The 24979-nt window shown below is 54.2% G+C and overlaps 2 protein-coding genes across 5 annotated transcripts in view; both read right to left on the bottom strand.

Moving 5' to 3' along the window:
- Window positions 1–24979, bottom strand: part of SORD (sorbitol dehydrogenase) — a 341031-nt gene that overhangs the window by 148261 nt on the left and 167791 nt on the right. The window lies entirely within an intron of this gene.
- ZNF609 (zinc finger protein 609) overlaps window positions 1–24979 on the bottom strand; it is a 69039-nt gene that overhangs the window by 32524 nt on the left and 11536 nt on the right. For 2 of the 4 annotated variants that reach the window (XM_061447414.1, XM_061447412.1), the window contains exon 2: window positions 21407–22271. The exons of 1 other annotated variant lie outside the window; for it this stretch is intronic. In XM_061447414.1, the coding sequence (XP_061303398.1) occupies window positions 21407–22153 (747 nt within the window). In that variant the 5' untranslated portion in view covers window positions 22154–22271. The remainder of the gene's footprint in view (window positions 1–21406; window positions 22272–24979) is intronic. One more of the 4 variants, XM_061447413.1, reaches the window with a different exon arrangement.

Raw genomic sequence — 24979 nt, 5'->3', positions numbered from 1 at the left:
CCGTAGGAACTTGGCTTCCCCAAAGGAGATACCACTGCATTCTACTGCATTGATTTCACTGTTTCTAGAAAAAGGATGAGGCACAGATCCCATCTGCAGGATGCAGTTGCTCCTGGGACAGTCTGCAACCAATCACTGCAGACGAGTGAAGACTCTGTGCAGTTTCATCCCCACAAGCTCAAAACCTGATGCACCCCAATGCTGAGCACCAGGCAACTACTCAAACCCCAAGCTCTGCTACAGCAAAACCATCCTTCACTCACCTATCCTTGGCCTTTAAAGATTTAGGCTGTTGGTTGGGGTTGGGCAGCAGTCCTGGTGTCCATAGGAAGAATCACAGAACCACAGAGTGGTTTGAGTTGGAAAGGACCTTAAAGCTCATCCAGTTCCAACTCCCTGCCACGGGCAGGGACACCTTCCACTAGAGCAGCTTGCTCCAAGCCCCTGTGTCCAACCTGGCCTTGAGCACTGCCAGGGATGGGGCAGCCACAGCTTCCCTGGGCACCCTGTGCCAGCGCCTCAGCACCCTCACAGGGAAGAGCTTCTGCCTAAGAGCTCATCTCAGTCTCCCCTCGGGCAGGTTAAAGCCATTCCCCTTGGCCTGTCCCTACAAGTCCTTATGAAGAGCACCTTTAGGCACTGCAAGCTGCTCTAAGGTCTTCCCAGAGAGGTCTGGTCTCTCCAAAGTGCAGCAGAGGTGAAGAATCCCCTCCCTCAACCTGCTGCTCACACTCTGGGGGTGCAGCCCAGCCTGTGCCTCCAGTTTATCTGAGTTACTTTCTGTGCTCATCCCTCAAGAAACCATGTTAAAAAAGCAGAGGGGCCTGGAGGGGAAGCTCTACCTGCTCTGCCGCCCCATCCCAGTGATCACAAGCAGCACGCTCACCCAGTGTGGGGAGCAAGCAGTAGCTTCACAGTAGATACTGAAGTTGCCAAGAAGCAGGAGGGAGGCGCAAGGCACCGGCATCAGCAGGCAGTGATTTATAAAGCCAACGTGCTTTTCCAGGTCACACATGGATAGGAGCCTCACCTCCTCAGCAGGCAGGGAGCCAGGCCCATTAGCTGTCATATGCTGCAAGCCATGGTGCCAGCAGCCAGGCCCAGATCACCCAGCTTGTTTGTCAAATAAATAAGTAAAGCCATGCAGATGCAGGCAATCGGCTCTTGTTCAAGTCCCTGCTTGCGGGTGGAAGGTGAGCCAGCACATCAGATGCGCGAAAGCATGTAATGCCTGGAGGCTGCTCCTCCCAGGAGCTCCTGGAAAGAGGGATGGCAACGGGCAGGCAGGAGCATCACTCATGGGAGCAGCTCTGCTGCTGCCCGATGCCTGCCGTGGGTGTTCTCCCACCTCCACACATCCCAAATTCAGCCCCAGGGCTTTTGTGGTGTTACAGCCTTCGGAGGCAGAGCTGACTGCTCCGTGAATCCCCCAGAGAGCTGAGTGTTCCCTTCTGCAGGCGAGAAGCAAGCAACAGAACAGCCTGTGCAAGGAGAGGGTGCTCCCAGGTCGGCTCTTACAAGCCACATGGCTTCTGCAATCAGCCTGCTCTAACGACCACACTGTCATGTTGGTTGGTTGGGGGTTTTAAATTAATTTTAACAAATTAATTTCTTGTAATTTTGAATTTAATAAGGTATTTCCTCCAAATCCCATTTCCTCTGCAGACCAGAGGGATAAGCTGAGAACCACCTGCACCCGAGTCAGGCAAGTGCAGCCAGGCTGAACCACAGCAGCTTGAAGGACACAAGCTCTGGAGCTGCCGGCTGCCAAGACCGTATTAACCTTTTTTCCTTCCTTCTGTTTTACCAAGTAATCCCCAGATGCAGTCACTCTGCAGCAAGATGCCATTTGATATTCCTCATGGAGTCCTGGAGCCTTTCTTTCTCCTGGGATCACGAGCGGGAAAAGGTTTGCAATGCTTGCTTGATAACCCTGGAGAGAAAGTGCAATGGAAATCCCATCATTTCCGAAACATATTTCATCCAGAGTTTTGAGGGAGAAACCAAATTACAGGGAGACTCAAGACATGCAGGTTGAGACTTTGAGAAGTGCTCACCAATTGTCCTGTCCCATTCAGTTGTGGCAGATTCCCAAGGACACCAATTTTCCAAGGAGAAGATGTACAAAGGTCCTCCAAAAGAAGATGTGTAACAGCTGAAGCATAGAAGCTAAACACTGATGAAAATATATCCCAAACAATACAACCCTGTGTTTTGAAGGAATGAATAAACCTGGAAGAGCCAAACTGCCAAGGCACCATCATCATCAGCGAGGGTAACATAAAGATTTGAGAGGCTGGGTGCAGAGAGGTGAGCACACCTACAGAAAAAGCTTTATTCTAGTCTTTTTAGGCCATTTTGGCTCCACCAAGCTGCATGTCCAGCCCAAAAAGACCAAAAAAGAGGCCAGCACATGCTGCACCATGGGAGAGGAGGACTCTCAGGTGCTGGAGAGGGTCCAGAGAAAGGCAACGGAGCTGGTGCAGGGCCTGGATGATGGGGAACGGCTGAGGGACCTGGGGGGTTCAGATGGAGAAGAGAAGGCTCAGGGGGGACTTGATCACTGCCTACAACTGCCTGACAGGAGGGGGGAGCCAGGAGGGGCTGGGCTCTGCTCCCAAGGAACAAGGGATGGGACAAGAGGAAACGGCCTCAAGCTGCCCCAGGGCAGGTTTAGATGGAGCTGAGGAACAATTCCTTCCCCAGAGGGTGCTCAGGCATTGGAACAGGCTGCCCAGGGCAGGGCTGCAGTCACCGTCCCTGCAAGTGTTCACACAGCGTGGAGACGAGGCCTCAGTGCCGTGGGTTAGGGGTGGCCTTGGCAGTGCTGGGGAATGGTTGGATTGGATGAGCTTAAAGGGCTTTTCCAGCCTGGTTGATTCCATGATTCAGAGTGGCAAGACTTCAGTCACGTTGAATTTGAGCAGCAAATCTTCACCTGCTACTTCCAACACCACACCACACGGGAACAAACCTGAAGATTTTTACACCTAGGATACCTCACTGCAGGCCACGCATGAGCAAGCCACCCACTGCTCCACAGCAGTGGTAGGGGAGCCTCCAGGGCTGGCCAAAGACGGGACCAGGAACTGATGACCTGGGAACACAAACCCTTGGGTTTGCAAGCCAGGCTGCGTCCCAGCCAAGCTTGCGTGCTAGAAGTTTACAAGGGGGGTTGTTTGCTGACAGCTTAAAGGATTTAAGGGAAGGATTAACCATGGGCTTTGCTGATGAGGGAACGGGTGGCAAACTCTGAGCAATCCCATGAGCATGGGGAGAAGATGGAAGAGGACAGGGAAAGGGGGAGGATGAGTCTACGATGGCAAAAACAACAGGGACAGTTTGCTTTGTGCAGCGAATTCAACCAGCACTGCTCTTCCCAGCATTAACAACCTTGGTTTGCTGCCCACTAAATCCGGGACAGCCAGCTCTGGAGTGCTACCTCCACCACATGGATCATTCGGGGAGCCAAAGGTGCCCATGTGCAGTAACAAGTGAGAACATTCCAGACCTCAGTCATAAGTAAAGGTGCACAACAGAGCGTGGAAGGCCTGGAGAAGGACATGGTGGTGGGAGTCCTGGCTGGAAGGTGGGGTGGGAGGGAAATCCTGCTACAGAGCAGCAGGCAGCAAGGAACCACACATTGGCAGCACCAGCCAATCCAGGGTTTGTTGCCTAAATACTCCACGAAGTGTTTACAGCCAAATCAGGCTTATATCCAGGTGGACATAACAGATAAAAGCAGGAAGCAGATCTGCTCCAGATCAGCAGAGGAACACACAAGTGGAGGGGGTCGCTCCAGCAAGCACAGGGAACATACTTAGACAGATCGATGGACTTGTCTGGCAAGCTGGGGCCAGCGACAAGGGCATGCTCCCGCTGGGAGCAGCTAAACCACCCTCTCAACCCACTCCAGCTGCTCAGCAAACAGGCATGGTCCCCTTAAGAGGAAGAGCAATCAGCCCAGCTTTAGCTGGAAGAGGGTTGGGATATCGCTGAGCTCCAAGCCATGCTCTGAACCTTATCTGCTGCTTTAATACCTATCAGTGTTGATACAGATTAAAGGATTAGTCAGGATTACTGAAGGCCCCCCCTCGCTGGGGGCTGTGAGGATGGGCATGGGTGCGGTGCAGCTCCGGCATTCCCCTTGTGCCCACAGCCCTTTGCACTGGGAGAGAAGGAGCCTCCCAAAAGCATGGCAAGGAGGCGCCATGAGCCTTGGAACATCAACCCATCTGCAAGGGAGCCAGACTGGGCTCTCCAGGAGGAGAACGAAGCCTCACCTGCCAGAATCCCAGCAGGAGACAGGTCTGACCCTGCGGCTGCCTATCAAAAAAGGCCATATTCCACAAGTCTTTAAGGACCAACACCATCACCAGAAGAAACGATCCCATCGCACTCCATCCAAGGCTGCCCATTCCTACCCTGGCCCAAAGCAGTCTTTTACCAACACAGCATTTGCACAGCGCTGGGAAACCGCCTGTTAAAAACCTGCTTTTGATGTTGCTCGGCACAGCTTTTAATAGGATCATTTCCCTGACCCAGTTCCCCACATGGTTGCAAAAACCCTCTGGCATCGGTGTGGGAAGAGGTGGCCAGGAGAAGGCAGAACACCTCCTGTGTACAGGGAAACTCTGGTGACCACACAAATAGGCAGGAAGATTCCCATGGCCAAGCATACACTGAACACAGACTTTTTGTGGGGAATCTCTCCTCTGAGATCTCCCATCTTCCAAGAGATCATAACCAAGTATCTGTGGTACCCAGAGAGCCGTCTCCCGAAACTCGGCCAGGCTGAAAGTGGTTCAGGACAACAAGCAACACTGGAGATCCAAAAGCAGAACAATACCCCAGCACTGCCCCCATTCCCATGCATCCTGCTCCCTCCAGGTAGGAGCCATCGAGTAGGAAGAGTGTGGCTGTGCTCTTCCCCTGGGCAGCAGGGAGTGCAGCAGAACCTCACATCTCAGCCAGACAATTCAGGACAACCTGACTCTAGGACAAAGGCACAAGAAAATACACACTCTCCTTCTGGGTCAGTTTAGCTAGGGTCAGCACAGCCCCAGTTCACCAAATGCCATCAGATGAAGCTTTGCTTGCCCAGAGCACTGGTCGCGATTCTTCACACGTGGCTTAGGAGGGAGCAACATTCTGAGGTGCAGGCGGGCTTCAGCATGTGCCCACATCCCAACACTGACGCTTTCACGTGCGAGTTGGCTTTGCTGGAGATCCTGCCAGTACAGAACCACCGGGGCATGTGAAAGAGTCACACAATGGTTGAGGTCGGCAGGGACCTCTGAGGTCATCTGGTCCAACCCCCTGCTCAAGCGGGGCCACCCACAGCAGGCTGTCCTGCTCCAGAGAGTGCTTTACATACCTGGCCTGCCTCCATCACCAATGACTCCCAATCCAACACCTCCACAGCAAATCTGTGTGCTAAGCATTGTCTCAGGCATGGGAGGCTCTCAAACCACCACTCATCCAAAGGGCTTTGGAAGTCAGATACTGCTGAGACTGAAGGTAGAACCAAACCTGGCTCCTCCACTTCCCTTGCTTCCCCCACAAGGACAACAGGAGAGAATGGCAGCAGCACTGAAGCAGTCAGCACTCACATCCACGTGCCAGCATCCCACATTCTTTGTGATTCAAGGATGACCCTTCAGATCAAGCTGCAAGCCCAAGGCAGCTGCCTCCCACGAAAAACAGCTCTTCTGCAAAGTGAAGCCCAGGCAGCTCTGCTCCAACAGCCAGCTTCTGCCCACCAAAATGCCGCCAGGCTGCAAACGGCCCCAGCCACATTCTGCTCCCGAAAAACATACACAGGTAAAAGACTCCTCCCCACGCAGACAGGGTCTGCTGAGAGAGGACCAAAGCCTTCACCAAACATCACATATCAGTCCAAAATACACACTTCTCCATAAGAAACAAGATCCAGAATCATGGAATAGTTTGCGTTGGAAAGGACCTTAAGATCATCCAGTTCCAAGCCCCTGCCACGGGCAAGGACACCTCACACTAGACCCTGTTGCCCAAGGCTCTGTCCAACCTGGCCTTGAACATTGCCAGGGAGGGAGCATTTACCACTTCTTTAGGCAGCCTCTGCCAGGGCCTCACCACCCAGATGAAGAGTTGGACACTCAAATATCTTTCCAAGCCTAACAAGTAGCCCTGTGCTGAGCTGTCCATCTCAGTCCAGTAAAAGCCAGTAGCATTTGTCCCTGGAACGCAGGAGCTTCAGGAGCTGCCCCTGGCACTGGGGCACCCGCCTGCCAACAGCAATCACTGTGACACTGGAGCAGTGTCACAGCCCAGCACCAGGACGGGCCCATGAAGCCCCACAGATTCCTGGCTCAGATGGAGGAGGCTGCTTTCAGCCTCGCTGGGTTACAACACAAGCCAGGCTGCTCATCCTGCCCCATCACCCCAGGCAGCGTGGCTCCTGCTCAGCACGGGTGCCTTTGAGGAGCTCCGTGGGCAGTGCCACCAAGCCTGATGGTGCTTCCACAGTTCTTGTTCCTGGAGCCAAGAGAAGCCCCTGAAAAGGGACATGCATCCCACCAATATGATCTTCTCCAACTTAGCATCAAATCTGTTTATGGAGTCAAGGCTATCAGCCATGACTTTAATCCTCTGCCCAGCATTGGTGGTGCCACACTCTGTTTGCAACCACCTCCCACTCCTGCTCCCTCCAAAGCCGCTCGTTGTTTGAACTGAGCTCAAGCACGGGCATGCTCAAGGCCTGTCTCTGCGTATTACTCAACAGGACACGACAGCCACTGATGTTCTCACCAGGAATGTCTCACCTACAAAACACGAACCCTAAGGCATGCGCTTATGGATAGGTACTATCCATATTGACAGGATATGAAAGTCACCAGCCAAGAGGTTCAGAAGAAAGTCCTCGTACAAGCACACTTTTCTTAATAACACCTTAAGAGTTGTCAGCATTCAGTTAATCATGAATTGACCCCATAAAACCAACCTAAGTCCTTTGGGAGAGGCACAGTACAGGACAGAGAAGAACTGGATCCCCTGCAAGCCAGGCGAGCATGTTAAGCTTCCTGCAGCAGACCTAACTCTGCCCCCTACAAAGCAGATGGCATCCAAAGCATTATTTTGTTTCAGGGCCACACAACTTTGGAGAACACATGCTGCATGTACCTACACATCTCGTCAAGGAAGAGGCGTAGCTCCCTCTCACTGCACAAGTTGTCAAACAAAGTCACAGCATACGGACATGGGATTTCAGCAAAAACACTGCCAGAAGGAGCATGACGAGGGGGCAGAGTTAAACTGCAGCACTCAGCTCTGCACTTTCCAGGTGCTGAGAACCAAACGCTCCAGAGCTGCACCACCCTACTTTGCAGATGGCTCTTCATACAGTACATTAAAGACCATCCCTATCATGTTGTCACCACTGCACCCTCAACACCTAAAGCTGAGCCAGCTATCAGCCTTGTTACGTCAGCTTGTCACAGGATCAGATGCTAAAGGAGCAAAAGCAACTCATTGCAGGGGGTGAGGAAGATGGATGTGTGCAGCAGGTTCCAGCCTGTTCCCACCAATCCAACCACGTGCACACAGATCCTTCCTCTCACGGACTCGGTCACCTTGACCACAACTCCCTGCAACTTCCCTGACCGCCATGAGATCACCTCACACAGCACGTGGCAAACTCAAACACCTCACAGTCCTCTAACCCCCAGCAGGAGCAACCAACTGGAGCATGCTCCCTGTGCTCACCCACAAATTGCTGTACAAGGGGAAGTCCCAAAAGTGGTACATAGTCTCAAGCAAAGATTATTTTGGCAGCTTTATCCAAACGGTTCTCATTCCCTTAGCCTCTTCTTGAATGAAAGCACCTTTAGGAAAACAGTCCAGATGTTGGAGTATCAATAAACCAAAAAGCACTGGTACAACGCTGTCTTGAGGAGCCCGTTACAAATAAACACAACTTTGGGGGGTTCTGCTCAGCAGCGCCAGGCCCACACTCACAAACCAAAACTCCACGTTCACCTCGCCAGGACTCCAGCAGTAAAAGCTGGTTTGGGTTATGCATCTGCAGGACAAGCACAGAAAGAACCACTCTTGCAGCTCTCCTTCCCCTAAATGGTCAAGCTACTCGTACCACTCCATGGGGTTTATGGGGTTTTAATCACATTTTCCAAAATAACCATTTACAGAAGGACTTACAGCTGAGCCAAACCCCAAAAGGAGAAACTTGAGCTGAGAAGCTGTTACTGGAAACTCACCATCAGCTCTGAGTGAGGGAATGGAGAGCTCAGATTAATCTCTCATCACAGCAACAGGTCTGTCCAAGCAAGGAGACACCCCTCACATATGCCTCAGTTTGAACCCAGACGTCACCCACAAGGGCTTTGAACCTCACAGCAGCATTTCTCACTCCCAACAGCATTCACCATCAGCAACTTAGCACCACAGAACAGTTTGGGTCGGATGGGACCTTCAAAGATTCCAGTCCAGCCCCCTGCCATGGGCAGAGACGTCTTTCACTAGACCACATTGCTCCGAGACCCATCCAACCCAGTCTTGAACACTTCCTGTCATGGCGCATCCACAACTTCTCTAGGAAACGTCTTCCAGTTTCACCACCATCAGCATGAAAACATTTCTTCCCTATGGCCAATTTAAATCTCCCCTCTTTCAAACTGTTGCCCTTGTTCTGTCACTGCAGCCTCTGGTAAAAGGTCTCCCTCCATCTGCCTTATGAACAGTCTTCATACATTGCAAGGATGCAATCTGTGGATTCCCAGAACCTCCTCCAGGCTGACCCAGCCCAGCTCTCAGCCTGTCTCCAGAGCAGAGCTGCTCCAGCCCTAAGACCATTTTCACGGCTCTCTACCAGACCTGCTCCAACAGCTCCACATCCTTGCTGTGCTGGAGACCCCAGAGCTGGACGCAGGACTGCAGAGCAAAGAAGGAGCATCCCCTCCCTTGACCCACCTGTCACGGTTCTTTTGATGCAGCCCAGGCTGGCCAGGAGCCACTGGCTCCTGCCTGGGGTGATGGGAGCAGTGCCAGCTCATGTCCCATTCAATCACCCACCAGTACCCACAAAACTGGGTGAGAAAGCACACCGCTTCTCCACAGGGCTGCTCTCAATCCATTCACCCCCCCAGCCTGCACCAACAGCGGAGACTGTGCCGACCCAGGGGCAGGACGTTACACTTGGCTCTGTTGATTTTCACAAGGTTCACATGAGCCCACTCCTCCAGCCTGTCAAGTCAACTTCTTGAAGAAAACCACTCAATTCACACCACTGCCCCAGTGTGCACGGCCACCACTACTATAACTTCAGCAACCTTCTCCTCAGCCACACTGGCCATGGCCAGCAGGTCCGGAACAACTTTCATCAACTGCTCTGCCTCACCTCCAGCTGAGAGCAAGTCTTCATCATGCTGAAGGCAGCCTATCTTCTCCCTCCTCTCACCCTGCCTGGGGCAGGGAGGAACGCTGATACGATACCACTAAACTGGCAAGAAGAAACCCAACCCTCCCAAGCCACGGCCCCATCTCTGCCCTTTCCATTCATTGCCGATCTCAGCGTGAAGCACGCTTGTCAGAAGATTTCTTGGGTTTCCTTCAGTTCTTCTGCCAAGTTCTGATTAAAATCTTCCTAAGTACTTTTCTCTTTATTCGATTTATTGAGGAGTAAACCGGACCCAGAGCGGCACCGAGTGCCAGAGCTGATATCCACCCCGACAGCCACACCATTGACTCCCACAATGGCTCATTAGGATCAATGGGAAATTGAAAGCAATTCTCTTCCCTTATCAAACCATCAGCTCCCAGAGGAGACTGGGGTTTAATGGCCTTGCTCACTAGTGGGAGGCTGGAATCACTCATTAGCATGTGCTGCTGAGGCACCTCTCAGCAGGCATTGCTTTAGTGCCATGTCTGAAGCAGGATAACCAGGGAGGATGGCTCCCAAAAGCTCCCAACAATGGAGCAGTGGGTAAGGAGCAAAGCACAGCACCATAACACAGGTCTCCATGCCCAGAAACCATGGTCCCATCTACCAAAAGTGGTCCCCTGCCCCAACTTAATGTGCTTTGCTTCATGATGGTGGCTTCAAATGAGGAGCCAACCTCTCATCATGGGCTCCTTGCGCCACCAGCTTGGGTTCTGCACCAAATCGGATTCTCTGCTTGCCCAGAAAATCTGGCCGCTTCAGGGGTCTGGAGGATGAAGCTGCTGGTTTACTGCCCAGACACAACAGTCACCTGCAAGTCTGGTGGCTTTTGTTCCTGAGGACAAGGGCTGGAGACCATGGGGACACCATGAAGATGTGGTGCATCTTACCAGTCCTCCTAGCCAAGGGCAGCTGACGAGAGCTCCTTCCCTGTGGCAAAGCGGATGCGTTCGACCCCAGGGCTCAAGCACACTGAGAGCACAGGGTATGGAGGTGGCACAACGGGAACCCCAAAAGAGCCTCTTGCTGTTCACACAACAAGAAAAACCAGAACCGGAACTCCCGCTGCCCTCTCCAGTGTGTCTTCTGCCTTTGAAGGGCCCACAGAGGGAGGAGCTCCTGCCAGGAGCCAAGGAGCACACAGCCTGGAAATCCCAACATTTCCACTTTTTAATGCCACGCACCTCCTCACGCCCTTGGGGGAATGGGTTAACACTGAACCTACTTAAAGGCCATGGGGGCAGGACACAAACTGGTCCAAGCTGCCATTAGCTACCATTGTGTTACCTATCACAGGGAACACCAACAGCTCCTGCTTTCATGATCTGCAGGATGGAACAGAGGAACACAGGCTGTGAGCCCCTCAAAAGCAGGGCCTTTTCCTTGGATGTGGCTCCTCCACAAACAACCCCGGCAGCAATCCAGCAAAGCCATGGCATGTTCAATCACCTTTATGCTGGAGTGTGGTTTCATGTGCAGCCTCTGCTTTTCTCATGCAAAATCCAGCCCCTGCAGAACACAGCCTGAGAGCTGAACCACCCGTTCCCCCTGCTACCAAGGGGCTTTAACTCTTCCTCAGGTCAGGGCAGCTAAGAAACACTCTGCTTGTGGCTACAGGGTTCCTACCAAAAGGCTGGTTTCCTTCAAAGGGACATTCAAAGCTCAGCCCCTCCAGCTCCCTTTCCCCTGTACACAAAGCAGATTATTAATAGCCAGTGTGGAAGACCATAAAATACTAAAGAGTTCCTGTACCTTGAAATGTTAATGCTAAGCAAAAAAAAGGAAACCTTCCTGTTAGCAAACTGCTCAGCTCTGTGATATATATATATACATGGCTGCTCTCCTCCCCTTCAACCACAGAACAGCAAACAGCACCTGAAACCCTGAAATGTCGCTCTCCTCACAAGGCATCCTACAGATGCGCTGGTCTCCCAGTGCCCAGGCAGGAGAGGCCTCCCCAGCACACGCCAGCTCTGCCTGATAACTTAGTTACCACCTCAAAGAGCTGACTGGCGCCCGGCCATCCTCCCCTTACAGGATCCTTTCCAGCCTCCCAAAGTGATCTCTCCTGGCCCCAGAGCACCCACGGCCTGGCCCCTGCACTTCCAAGCCTCCCTTCCACACTCGGTTGCTGGGGCTCAGCACCAGCACTTGTGTCCTCCCTTTTCTCCCATGACTTTGCTCCCTCCTGCTTGCAAAAGGCCTTGCTTGCCTCCACTATGGTGGGTCAAGAGGACACGGAGCAGGGACCTGGGGCTGTGTGTCCTGCCAGGGAGGGTGGGTTGGGATCCTAAGCTGGCAGAGCAGCACCAGCTGGAAATACTTGCTTGGAGCTGGCACAGTCACGTTAACCACGGCTCTCGGCATGCACCATGCTTGGCGTGGAACCATGAGGACAACACAGCCCCTTTGCTGCACTGGCTGGTGATGCGTCACCCAGGCACCAACACCAGCTCTAGCAGCACCCATTATTTCTGGGATGCCCTTCCCAGGGAACAAGCCCCTTTTGGACAAGGGGGCTGGGGAACCCCCTGGCGGGTCCTGCTTTGCCCTCTCCAGCCTGGCAGCGACAGGCTTGACCCCAGCAGCAAGCCCCAGCCCTGGGGTCCTCTTCAGCAGCCACCCGGCACACGGCTCGTGCCCCAACAGCCACGGCCACCTGCGAACCAGACGAGCGGGGCTGTTCCCAGCGCAGGAGGCAGCGTTACCTGCACTGCAGTGAGCGCAGGCAGGGACGGAGCGCTCATTTGCGTAGCACCTGGGGAAGGAATATCACCACATTGCACGGGAATCTCTCACAGGGGAGCGAGTTCCAGGGATGGAGCTGCTTTCTGGCTTGGGAAAATAAACACACCACCACAACCACAGGACCTGTAGCTGTAATGGTGCCTTCTCCACCCAGAGCATCTCGGGTGCTCTCCCTGACAAAGCCCACGCTCATGCCTAACAGGGGAGCATCCCATCCGTGCAGGGATTGGTTTCCCCTTATTCAGGGGGGAAAGTGAAGCAGGGAGCCTCCATCCAGGAGGGGCAGCCATAGCCAAGAGTCCCAACAGGTCCTCTTGCTCGCTTAGCACCAGATGAAAGCTCTTTTGAGTTACATGGTGTCAAATCCCCTTGATGAGACTTTAAATGTGGCGACCTCCATGTCACAACCAGAATTCGAGAGTTCAGCCTGCAAAGCAGGTGAGCTCTCCACATCACTCACTGCAGCACGCTCCAAGAGACCCCACGAGAGCATGGGCCAGACAGCATCTTAAAATAAATCCAGACAACTCACCGAGGTTTGAACCAATTTCAGTGTCAAGCACAGGGGAAACATCAGCAGATACAAGCACGTGCCATTACCACACCATATAAAAGCTCTGTGGTCAGCGTCTTCCTGCAAAGGGATCTATCCTGTCTGCAGCAGGCGGGGTTGGAGCTGGCACCGCTCAGCCAGCCAGGGGCAAGGCTGGGAGGATGGGACGAGGAGAGACGGATGGCACAGGCACCATGCAACCTGCTGGGCTGAGTGCTGCTGGCCAAGGTCACTGCAAGTCCCACAAGACGCCAGGCAGAGCCCCTGACCCCTCACACCACAGCAAGGTCCCGGCAAAACCCCCATGTGCAGTCCTGGCAGCACCGGCACTGCTGTGATCCCAGCCCTGTCCCTGCGCCAGCTGTGACCTGAGCTCACCCCAGAAAACCCCGGCCACGTTTATTTACACCAGCTCCATCTCTGATCTAGTCCGTGGGCAGGAATGAGTAACAGGGACAGGAATATCTCCAGCAGATGTTGTCACCAAATACAACATAGCATCGGGCTGCTGGTGCCTTTAAATCATTTCAGAGCCCGGCGATTTCTTTCCAGCCCTGGGCTGCCCTCCCCAGCTCTCCGACTCCAGCTGCTGGCTCCACATCTACGATCTTGGGGTGACCCCCGATGAGTCCCGCCTCATGCTCCAGGTGTTGATCACCACGAGGTAGGAACATCACAAAAAGTCACCCCAAAAAGTCCACTGCAGTGACCTTTTATCCTGCACAAGGGTGCTGCCTGCTATCAGCTCAGAATATTCAGGTGCCCTTTCACTCAACTCATCTCTGAGGTTGCCTGCACACAAGGATGCACAAGGAGGAAGGACTTCACAGCTCCAGCCCAAAGCATCCTCAGAAGCAGTGGCAGAGCAATGCAGCTCTGTGTTTGCATGGCAAACATCAGGAAAGCAGTGGCACAGAAGTTGCCAGGCCTGGAGAAAACAAGAAGGCGGCAGTGAATACCCTACAAGCCAGAACTCAAAAGCAGAGGAAGGGCAAAGCAGGCAACGCTTTGCTTCACAGCCCTTCCTGAGGCCTCCCCACTGCTGGTGCAGAAGCAGCTTTGCTCATTAGCAGGTTATTCCTGGCGAACTCCCCCTGCATCAGCTCCCGGCAGGGCCGTGGGAGCAGGCGCCAAGTTTTGAAGCCTCGGGGTCACACAGCACTCCAGACACATGCATCTTCCTTTAAAGAAATCTCACTGTGCAGATAAATGGTGCTGGGTAACAGGGGTCATTAGGCTAATAAGCAGCCAGCGCCAGCCTGGGAGCAAAGCAACAAACACAAGAGTCTACCCGAGCCAGTCAGCCTCAAAATCTGACCCATCTCAAGCAGTTACCATCTCCATGGGAGGAGAAACCAGGTCCATGAGTCAGCAGCACCAATCACCCCCAGCCTTCCCATCACAATCTCTAACCAGAGCACTGGGGGGGGGGGTGGATCTGCAGGTTGACTGCACCAAGGAACTGGTGCAAGAAGAAGGCATCCCCCCTCTGCCAGCCTCCTCGCTAGCGCTGTCATTCTGCTTCCATCTTCAGGAATGGGAGATGTTTTCTCCACTTCCTATCACTCTATCCTTGGTGCAGGCCCTGCTTCCCACTCCAGCAGAGACCGGGCTGTGTTTCAGCACAATGATCTATTCAACAGGATACAGCAACGCCGACAGGCATCAAAACTAACTCACTCCTTAACTAATCCTCCCCAGCACTGCCAGCCAGGAGAGCAAACAGCGAGAGAGGCAATTTTTCCTATATAAAAGCTTCCGAGGTGGGACCAGCTGAAGCTCTCGGCCTGCTACCTCTAGCGGTTATAAAAAAAAGCCCACATATAAATAACCTCTCAGCAGGAGCCAAAACTCAAAGACTAACCCCATGGTTTTAAGTGAACGAGGCCAATTTCCTCCTTTGTAGCTCTTGACACATGTTGGCTGCATGCCCCCTTCTTGCCTTGTTCCTAGAGCAGAAGGCTCCGGGCGGAGGGTCCAGGGACGATAAGGAAACGAGTGGTGTAATTCCCATGGCCTCCCCACACAGCCCTGTCAGCAGCTCTGGAGGCAGCTGATTCCAGCATGGCTGGAGAGAAGAACCCACAACAAGAGGAGCAGGCAAGAGCCGGCAGCTGCCTGCACCCCCACCACTTCCTTGGGCTGCCAAGGCTGCTCCGGCTGCCATTCTTCAGAGAGCTGAGCCCCGTGGAGCGAGGGGTGGGAAACTGCACTGGGATGGCAAGAAACTGGCTTCTGCCCAGGGCTGTCAGTATGAGCAGGTCCCTACCCAAAGCACTGGGCTTCCCACATGCCTTAAAAAACCTGCAGAAAACAGCAGAGCTCTGAAGGATGCAGAGGGAGCTTTGGGGTGGCTGTAAAGCAAAAATTATTTTCACCAAAATGCCTCCATTGGGAGTTTTTCTGCCCACACTCTGACCCCAAGACAAGGAAACCCACCAGGCGCTGCACCTCACATCGGGGTCAAAATCACGAGCACGTCTTTGAAGCATGAGGTTGGGACCAGCCCACGACACCCCATCACAGCTTTGCACCAAATCACAGAGTCACAGAACGGTTTGGGTTGAAGGGATCTTAAAGCCCATCCAGCTCCAACCCCTGCCACGGGCAGGGACCCCTTCCACTGGAGCAGCTTGCTCCAAGCCCCTGTGTCCAACCTGGCCTTGAACACTGCCAGGGATGGGGCAGCCACAGCTTCTCTGGGCACCCTGTGCCAGCGCCTCAGCACCCTCACAGGGAAGAGCTTCTGCCTAAGAGCTCATCTCAGTCTCCCCTCGGGCAGGTTAAAGCCATTCCCCTTGGCCTGTCCCTGCAGGCTGTTTATTAAAGGTCCCTCTCCAGCTTTCTTTTCAGCCCCCTTTAGGTACTGGAAGCCATCAAACAACTCCACTTCCCAAACCACCACCCTGAATACAGAGGAGCCCGCTTCATCCTCACCTCACTGGCCATCTACACTCAGAGCAGCCTGGGTTTTGCCAAAGCCTTGCATCAAACGTCTTGACATGAGGAATGGGAAAAGCTGTTCTGCTGTGTTGGGTTTTTCTGCAAGCACGGAAGGTGCCCAGCATACAGAAGGCTTGAGCCCTCAGCACAGCATGTCCCTGCTCCCGCACCATTCCTCAGGGAGCTCAGTGGTCAAACCACAGTTGAACCATTTTGTACTGAGCAAGACACGAAGAGCTGCTGGTAGAGGGTGAGATCAAGTCCTAAAAGGATGCATGGACAGCTCTGGGCAATGTAAAGCAGCTTGCACTGGTGCGACCATCAGCTAGTGAAGGAGAGGACAAGCACTGAGGGACAGCAAGAAGCTGGTGACAGCCAAGATACTGCGACAGAAGGTGCCAGAGCAGAGCTGGAGCCCTTTACACACACTAGCAGGGTGATGTAAAGCAGCAGCACAGGATGAGCAGCCACATCTCCAAAGCCACATTCCACGAGCTACCTCCACGTTCAGGTTGGCGCCAAGCCCAAGGTTGGAGACTGGTGGTCTCCAGGCTCTGCACAGCAGAGCATCACTCTGTCCAAGGTGAAAAGCTGGAAGCAAATACAATATCCAACATACAGAAATGTCTCCAAGAGAGTCTACAGCCATCTCCTGCTGGGCTTGCATCTAAGAGAGCTACTGCCTTCTAGCAAGATTGCACCTCTTCAAGGCAGTCATCCAAGCACCTCTTCACCTGAACCCTCACTGCTCCATCCACCACCAAGTCTCATCCCTTTCACCAAAAATGACTGAAAAAGAAGCAGCAGATGTGCTTTGATTCTAGGTAAAGAGTGATTGGGTGGGAGACACCCAGCACTGGGGTGTAATCCCATGTCCTGGTCAGGCTGGCACGGTCACAGCTATAGGAACAGCACGGACACCATGCAAGTTTGCCTCTATGGGTTTAAGGGAAGAATGTCAGCACAGATAACACCACGGCCACACTGCAAACAACTGGACAAGACAGCAGCAGCAGGAAGAGTCCAAGGATGTATTTTGGGGGACTATTTCTTTCTTAGCAGCTGCTACCAGCACCACCTCCAGCACCATGGTGTCCTCCCACAGCACCAGCAGTGTACTTTCACACTGGCTCTGGGGCCCATCCACTGCAGTGTTCCCCACCTTACACTGTCCCCTTCCTATCGGGCCACCCAGAGCAGGCATCTCTGCTCAGAGCACATGCAGAGCATGCCCACACTGTGGCCTAGGGTAAAATTCAGGGCACAAAATGCACCGGTGGCTTTTGCCCCCTCTTTCGCAGAGGGCCAGGACCGAACCCAGCCTCCTTGCTGCCCAAAGCCGCAGCGCACGTGACACAGGGAGGCTTTGAGGAGAGCCGAGCCTCAGTGGGCTCTGTTTGCCCTTCCCTTGTTTGCAGCAGTGTCGCATCTGGGCGCTCCTCGCAAGAGAGAGGGGAAAAAAAGAGAAGAAAAAATCCCGCCTCCTCCTGCTGAACAACCTCTCCATCACAACAAAGCCCGAGCGGCAGCCAAGAGCTGGGAGCCCCTTTTGTCTAATGCTCACCATGCCCTGGGCAGGCCGGTGCTGCAGCGCGGGGCAGGGCAGGGGGCCAGGCACAGCACAGGGTGAGAGGAGCCAGGGTCGGCTCAGCCCCACGGGAGCAGCTGTGGGGCAGGGGGGGACAGAGGCTCCCCAGCCCGGTCGGCACTGCTCCCCCATACACGGCCATTTTGCTGAGCACAGCGGCTCACCCAGAGCAGGCATTCCCTGTGAATCAAACCTCAGCTCCAGGGTGCCCAAGGCCCCACAGCTTGCTGCTCGACACAGCAGGTACAGACCCAGTTGCTGGTCCACACGCTCCAGACATGCTGCATTAGCACAGGCTCATTTCCCTCCCTGCTGCAAAAAGTACTAAGCTCCCACTCCTGCCCTAAATGTCTTCTGGGGCTCCAGCAGCCTTGGCTGGTGCAAGGAGCTGCCCAGGTACCAAAAAGCACAGCCCAAGGCAAACATGCGCTAGGTGCTCAGCACACCCCACAGAGCCTGGAAGGTCTCAACAGGGGTTACTGCCAACAGGCTTCATCAGGGTAGGCCCCATCACTGGCAAAGTTAATGCTTGTGTCCCAACACAAGAGATAGCATCAGGCTCAAGGAGGGTACGTAACAAGCCAGGGCAAGCCGCAACAGGAGGCTGGATACGGCCAGATAAACACCTAGAAAAGGGGTATTTGGGATATTCAGCTCCCAAGGCTTCACCCCAGGAAGCAGCAACCAGAGGAGCTGTGCAGTTACACTGGCAAAACACATCCCGTCAATCCCATGGGCTGTGTCCACAGGCTTTATCACTGTCACGATGTCAGACACGTGTCACCTTGTCCTGTGTCAGACACAAGGAGCAAGGGTGATCTCGCCCACGGACACCACACCAGCTCGAGCAGCTGCTGACATGAAAGGGTGGCCAAAAATCCCAAAGCAAAGCTGTTTCCTATACCCAGAAGGACTGAGAGCTGCAAAATGTTACAGTGAGATATTTAAAGAGCACAAAAGCAGAAGGAGGGGCAAAGAGCGAGCTGACTGTGGCACCGAGGCACCTTGTTCAAGGAAAAATACTCACTGCTAAAGTGCTCTTTAATCCTCAAGGAAAAATAGTCTCAGCTAAAGTGCTCTTTAATCCAGCCAAGGAGATCCAACAAAACCTCCTGGCTGGAGGCTGACTGCTCAGCATGCACGTAGGTATGGGGAGGTCATGTACCCCAGGCTGAAGGCGGTGAAGAAAGAGACGTTCTCTCTTTCTTCATCCCCAGATGGAGACCAGCCTCCCTGCCTGAAACGGAAGTGGGAGCAGCACAGGGTTAAGCAGAGGACAAGCTGCTGGAGACCAAAGGTTGGGCTGAGTCACAATGTGGCTGTTCCTGTTTCGGCCTGAGCAAGTTTCTCTCTTCCCAGGCAGGGCTTGTCCCCAGGCCTCAAGGAACCAGCGGCCTTCGTCCCCCTCTACTGCTGCTGCCCTCCCACCACCAGCACGTACCTGCGCTCTTCACTTGTCCTTCAGATTCCACACCGGGCATCTCTGCAGCTTCCAGGAAACAGGAAGAGCCCAACACCACTGCCCACCTCCACCTCATCAGCCATTAGCCCTTCCTCAGGCTCTTCCTCAAGAAACAAAACTGCTTTCCCACCTCTCACCATGCAGACACCTTTCTTCTCACCCTCAGCTTTCCCAAACTGAAGGAATCCATCTAGCTGACAAAAGAGAGCTGATGGCTCCTCCCGAGTGCAAATGTGACACCATTTCCTGCAATTCCAGACCTTAAATCACTTCTCAAAACACGGCTGTGTTTGTATCTATGTGGTTGTACCAGAACCTGGACAAGGCAGAACCATCCTTACAGGGTATCTGTACAAAGATGATACAACAGCATGGGTTGAAGGGACCTTAAAGCTCATCCAGTTCCAACCCCTGCCATGGGCAGGGACACCTTCCACTAGAGCAGGTTGCTCCAAGCGCCTGTCCAACCTGGCCTTGAACCCTGCCAGGGATGGGGCAGCCACAGCTTCTCTGGGCACCCTGTGCCAGCGCCTCAGCACCCTCACAGGGAAGAACTTTCACCTGCTGGTCATGCAGCCCAGGATACAACCAGCTTTCTTGGCTGCAAGGGCGCAGCAACAGCTCATGTCGTTTATCACCCACCAGTACCCCATGGTCTTTCTCCACAGGGTTGCTCTTAATTTATTCACCCTCAACTCTGCACCAACAGTGGGGATTGTCCCAGCGCAGGTGTGGGACCTTGCACTTGGCTCTATTGAACTTCATGAGGTTCACATGGGCCCATTCCTCCAGCCTGCCAAGGTCCATGATGTTTGGTCCCTCTCTTCATAATCCCCACCTCACTTTGGCAATTCTATCAGCAAAGGGCTTCTGCAGCTGCATCACGGGAAAGAAATAAATCTTTAATACTAAAAGCACATGCAAAGCCATGCAGGGCACAACAAAAGGTCCAGCCAGCTCCCACAGTTTTCACAGTGGCCAGCAGCAGATGGCTATGAAGGAATGTAACAGCCAAACATGTTGAGATATTTCCCAAACCACTTCCCAAGCTCCAGCCCTCCTATGGCTTTTTCCAAAAGACACTGCCCTGTACACCCGACCATGCGCTCCTCCTCCACAAATCCACCCAGGTGCCCCAGAGCATTGGTGAACTTCCAGCATCCAGTTTCTGCAGCAGCATTCAAGCCCACCATGCAAAAGAGCACCTGCTCCTCTTCCTGGTTTCATTCACTCTGGTTCCACAGCCAGAAAGGACAAGGCTACAACACGTCACCTTCACACCACTCCTTAATCTTACAGGCTTCAGTCACCTGCTCCAGGAGCCTTCCCCTCGAGCAGAGGAAGCACTGACCTACTTAGCAACTCTTCTCCCATGGCTGACCATCTCCACCAGCCTTTTCTCCACGTATGCTCTTTTTGTGGATGTTAAAAATAGGCTCAGCAACTCTCCCAACCCCACTGAGCATTCCCCACACGACCCTTCCTGGTGCACAGCACAGGGTTCCCCACGCCAAAGCAGAAACTCTCCCAGGGAGCCCCCAGCTGCAGACACAGCAAACCCACATCCCTGACACCCCCCAGCCACCCTCCCCACACCCCAGCACGTTCTGGCAGCACCAGGGCTCAGACACCCCAAACCCACACCCCACGCACAGCAAACGAGTGGCTTCACAGGCATGGACCAGCAACACCACGAGTGCAGCTGGTGCGGGGAGCTTCTGCTCCAAGCATGAAGAAAACTCCAAGCACTCAACGTGTTCCCCCATCTGCCCACAGCAACCACCTCACTTGAGGTCACTAAGAAACTAGCTCCCTCCGCTCCAGCAGCGGCATTCAGAGCTGGCTGCGCACCCCTCAGAGCCAAGCGCCGCTCAGACGGACACACGGCCGTTCACTGGAAAGGCTTTTTGCACCCCTGGTGACCTGGAAGAGCAGCTTCACCAGCTCAGCATCACTGCTGCATGTCAGCAAGGAGCGACATGTACAAACATCACCCACAGCAACCTGTCCTCCCGAGGCTCAACGTCACAAGTGGGACAAAGCCTAGAAACCAACAGCAGAACAAGAAACGAGGCGGTGACTCCTGTCAGCCCTTCACCTAGTGCTTGTCTACACGCCCACAGGAATCCCACATTTACTAACACGTTAAGGTCTCCTCTCTGCAAATGATGCAACCACAGAGAAATAAACTCCCCCAGGAGCTGCGGGGAGCTTTCACACAGGAGTTAAAGACACCAGGAAGCAGAGCATGGTGGCCAACAGACACAGCCCTGTCCCATCAGGAGCTGCAGCAGGCAGGTGACTAGGACGTCACCTTCATATTAACCCAGGTTCCTCCCACAGGAGCTGAACAGGCTCGGACCTGCTTGGCACAGACACAGCACTGAAGAAACCAAATCCCCGAGGGTAGGGCAGGCTGGTGCCCTGACGCACGGTGGCTGCAGGCTGTTTGCTGGTGCAAAGCTTGACCAGTGCCCTCCCATCGGCACATCCAGGCCACCAGCCAAACCATCTTCACACCAGAACCGGGAGGCACCAGCCATACATCAGGGCTGGCCCCCAACAGCACAAGACACGTGTGGTCCTGCTGCAAGTTCCGCAGCAGCACGTCCCAGCACAGGAGCGACCACCAGAGTCAAGCAGCAGCGTCGTCTCCACCCACACCCCAACACCTCTTACCTTCTCCGACTTCACCTTTTTCAGCTGTCGGCACTCGCTTTCCCCATCCTCCAGCTCCGACTTAACTCCCAAGGGATTGAGTGCAGCTCCCGTGTCAATAGCTATACTCCCAAGCTGCTCGGCAGCAGCAGGCTCTGTCCCCTGGCCCCCATCATACTGTCCCACCCTCACTGCCAGGGCCAGGGGCTGCAGCACGCTGGGCTCCTTCTCCGATGCAGCCCCTGCACCTTCACTCCTTTCCTTCTTGCTTTTGGACGAGCCGCCCTCCTTCTCCTTCTTGGAGCCGGCCACGCTGCGAGATGCCTTGGCCGATTTCTCTGAGCCCTTTGGGGTGACGGCAGGCACCAAGCTGCCCGAGTTCGCACCATCCCCAGCGCGCCCTTGAGCCTCCTTCTTGCCACCAGCTCCCTCGCTGGGAGTGAATAAGGAAGTCCCTGGGGCTGGCTTGCCACTGTCCTTGCCAGTCTTGCTCCTTTTCGACTTGGATTTGCCTTCCTTGCCCTGCGGGCCCGGCACCGGGCTCACGAACTTGATGTTATCCGGCAGGGTCGCCACCGCGTTGGGTGCCGGGAGCCCCACCTCTTTGGAGCCCGACATTTCCAATTTCTGCTGATCCTTCTCCAAATCAGCGTCCAGGTCAATGATGAGATTCCCTACGCCAATGTCCCACTCATCCCCGCTGTCGTACGTCTCAACCGGGTTCGCATCAATTCCTTTCCCTCCGGAAGCTCCGCTGCTCAAGGACATCTTAGAGTTAACAGCCCCTCACAGTTCAAGGTTCTTCCCTGCCTCCACACCCTGGGGGTCACCTACGTCCTTGGGGGGCTTCCAGTGGTCTGGGTCTGCCCAGGTGACGGCATCGCTGCTGGAAAGGAGAACAAAGAGAACAGGGTTACACAAGAATGCCCAGACAGACAGATCTGAAGGTCAGAAGAGCCACAAGTGCAGGCAGGAGCAGTCCTGGGCAGGGGGAAAGCCCCCAGCCTCCCAAATCCCCATCACACAGCACAAGGCAACATCCTCCTGCTGCCCACACCCCCCGGGCTGGGGCTGCTCCTCAGCCATCCCTGCAGCAGCAGCAGCCATCTGGCACTGGTCCCTCGATCAATACCAGCCCTGGCAGGTCACGGCTCTCGGCTCCACAAGACATTACTCACACGTTTCTCTGCTCGCCATTTCCCTCTGAATTATCGAGCGCTGCCCCTGGGAGGGAGGATTGATTCCTCTCCTGCTGATGCCACTCAGGGGGAGGGCTCCTGTCCAGACCAGAGCCACTTGCCAGGGAAGTCAAGTGCCTCAGTGGGAAATAAATCCCAAGTTTTCAAGCACCTGTGACACCTGGGACACATCGAGCATCCGCTGAAGGCCAAACCGCAGCAGGAAGTGCAGGCTTTCCATTCCACAGCTCCAAGCAGCACAACACTGCTCTGGTTTTGGGACATTAAACTACTGTCACCTTCAGCACGATGAGCCTGCTGGCTTCGAATGATGGGAGACAGAGACACAGCTGCACAAGTACTGGTCTTAACTGGGAAGAGGGGGATCAGCCCTACCTGCCTGCGCCATGGCAGACCCCAAAGAGCCCAAAAGTTCTACTCCCGACTTCCCCAAGGCAATAAGGGAGGAAAAAAAAAACAGACACCCACACACAACCTGGAAACACCAGAGCCCTCACTGGGATTCACTCCTGGCAATTACACTGAGACACAATTAACACATGAAACAGCTTCTCCCCAGCAGCCACTCAGCCAGGTCCTTGGCCCCAGGTCCTTGGCCCCAGCCACCTGCTTTCCAGATCACTTAAGAACTCCTTGAGCACCCATTTGGATGCAGCTCCTCTCCACCAGCACCATTCCACTTTTCCCCAACAAGCTCCAGGCCTGCCTGCTCCCAGTACTATTTATGAGCAACACTTCAAAAAACAGGTGACTTTAAAAGAAATGAGAAGGAAAAACAAGAAAAAAAAACTCCACATAGGCACAAATTTCTTCAAACCCAGCAGGCAGGAGCCTGGAAAGCAGCTTCACGGTGCGTTTCCAGAGATGCAAACACTGTAGAAATGCCAGGGATTCTTTCATCAGACAGGCTGCCACAGCCAGACCTTTTTCCATCTGCTCCCCACAGCATCCTCGGCTCCGTATAGCTAATAATCTGCTCTCTGACAGGTCATTACGGAGATTTTTAACCCCAGGAGCTAGGGGCTAGCATCAAGCTGGAAATGAAAAGCACTGACCTCTCATTTCAGTGGCAGAGAAAGTGCCGAATCAGGAGATCACTTTGCACACCGGTATCACTAACAGCTTCCCAAAGCCACCCTGGAGGTTTCTATCGTCACCTCCTCCTGCCCCAGCACTTGCTCCCCAGCCCCAAGCCAGGGCATCCAACCCAACCTGCCCTCCAGAGCCTCCCTCCAAACCACAGATGGGGCCAGGAACCAGCAGTGACCATCTCATTGCCGCACGGTGCAGACCTCTGTGGCTGGTGCACAGCCAGCTCCCTTTGTGCCATGGATCCACTCTGATTCCTTTGTCTGGGGGGGGGGGGGGGGGGGGGGGGAGAGCTGGGAACAAGGTGGATGAACCCAATTTTTATCTGCTAACAGCCCCTTCCTGGCCAAAAGCTGTGACACAGCATCCAGCTACAACCCTGCTGGACTGGGCTTGGGGACATGGCACTGGACCAACACATGGGATGAGGCTCAGGCTCCATCTCCAAGAGCTGTCCACCCAGGGCTGGAGCATGCCAAGGGCCACAGCCAGCTCAGAGCAGGGGGACAAACCGGCCTCACAGTCACAGCAGGATGACAGACAACCCACAGGGTTGTGTTGCAACAGGCACAGCACCTCCTTGACGCCAGTTTGGATGGCTCCCAGCTCACACAGGGAGCTCACCTTGCTGTACGTGTGCATATATACATGCACATATACATAAGTAATATTTATATATACATGAAATAAGGAGAGCAGATGAGCGGGACTCGGGTCTGGAACTATGCAAAGAGCAGCAGCGTTTGCCAATTCCTACCACAACAAAAGGAAGAAGGAGCCCAGAAGGCCGCTGGGTCTCTGGTGATTAGAGAGCCAGGAACAATCAAAGGGCTCAAAAACAAGAAGAGAAAAAACATCCACCCTACAGACGAGGCGTCGAGGGAGCTCCGGCTCAGCTAATGCAGAGGGAAGGGAACCGCAAACAGGACAGACGAGAACACGCTGGATTTGCAAGTGGAGGAAAGGCACATCGAGCCAGAGTGGGGCAGGGAGCTCACGAGGTGCAGCTGCTGAGGAGGGACCAGGGCAGGAACAGGCCCTTTCCAGCCTGGGCCTGAAGGTGGGACCTGATACACAATCAGGTGGGGGGGGGGGGGGGTGGGTGTGTGTCCCTGAACATCATCACATCATCCACTGCACAGGGCTCTACAGCACAAACCCCCCTCCCTCAAACTCCCATCCCGATTCCCCATTTCTCCAAAGAGCCACTCTTGCAGGCTCAATCTCTGCAGCCAGAGGAGTATTTTGGGTCTCTCATCCAAGCAAGACCCCCACAGGGACCTGCCATGTCACTGTGATTTTGAGT

The sequence above is a fragment of the Pezoporus flaviventris genome, unplaced genomic scaffold (genome assembly GCF_033815535.1).
Source record: "Pezoporus flaviventris isolate CSIRO_AGI_PZ_B2104156 unplaced genomic scaffold, CSIRO_AGI_Pfla_v1 ptg000006l, whole genome shotgun sequence".
Taxonomy (NCBI): Eukaryota; Metazoa; Chordata; class Aves; order Psittaciformes; family Psittacidae; genus Pezoporus; species Pezoporus flaviventris.
The sequence above is the reverse complement of the archived record's forward strand: the minus strand, read 5'-3'. Positions and strand labels throughout refer to the sequence as shown.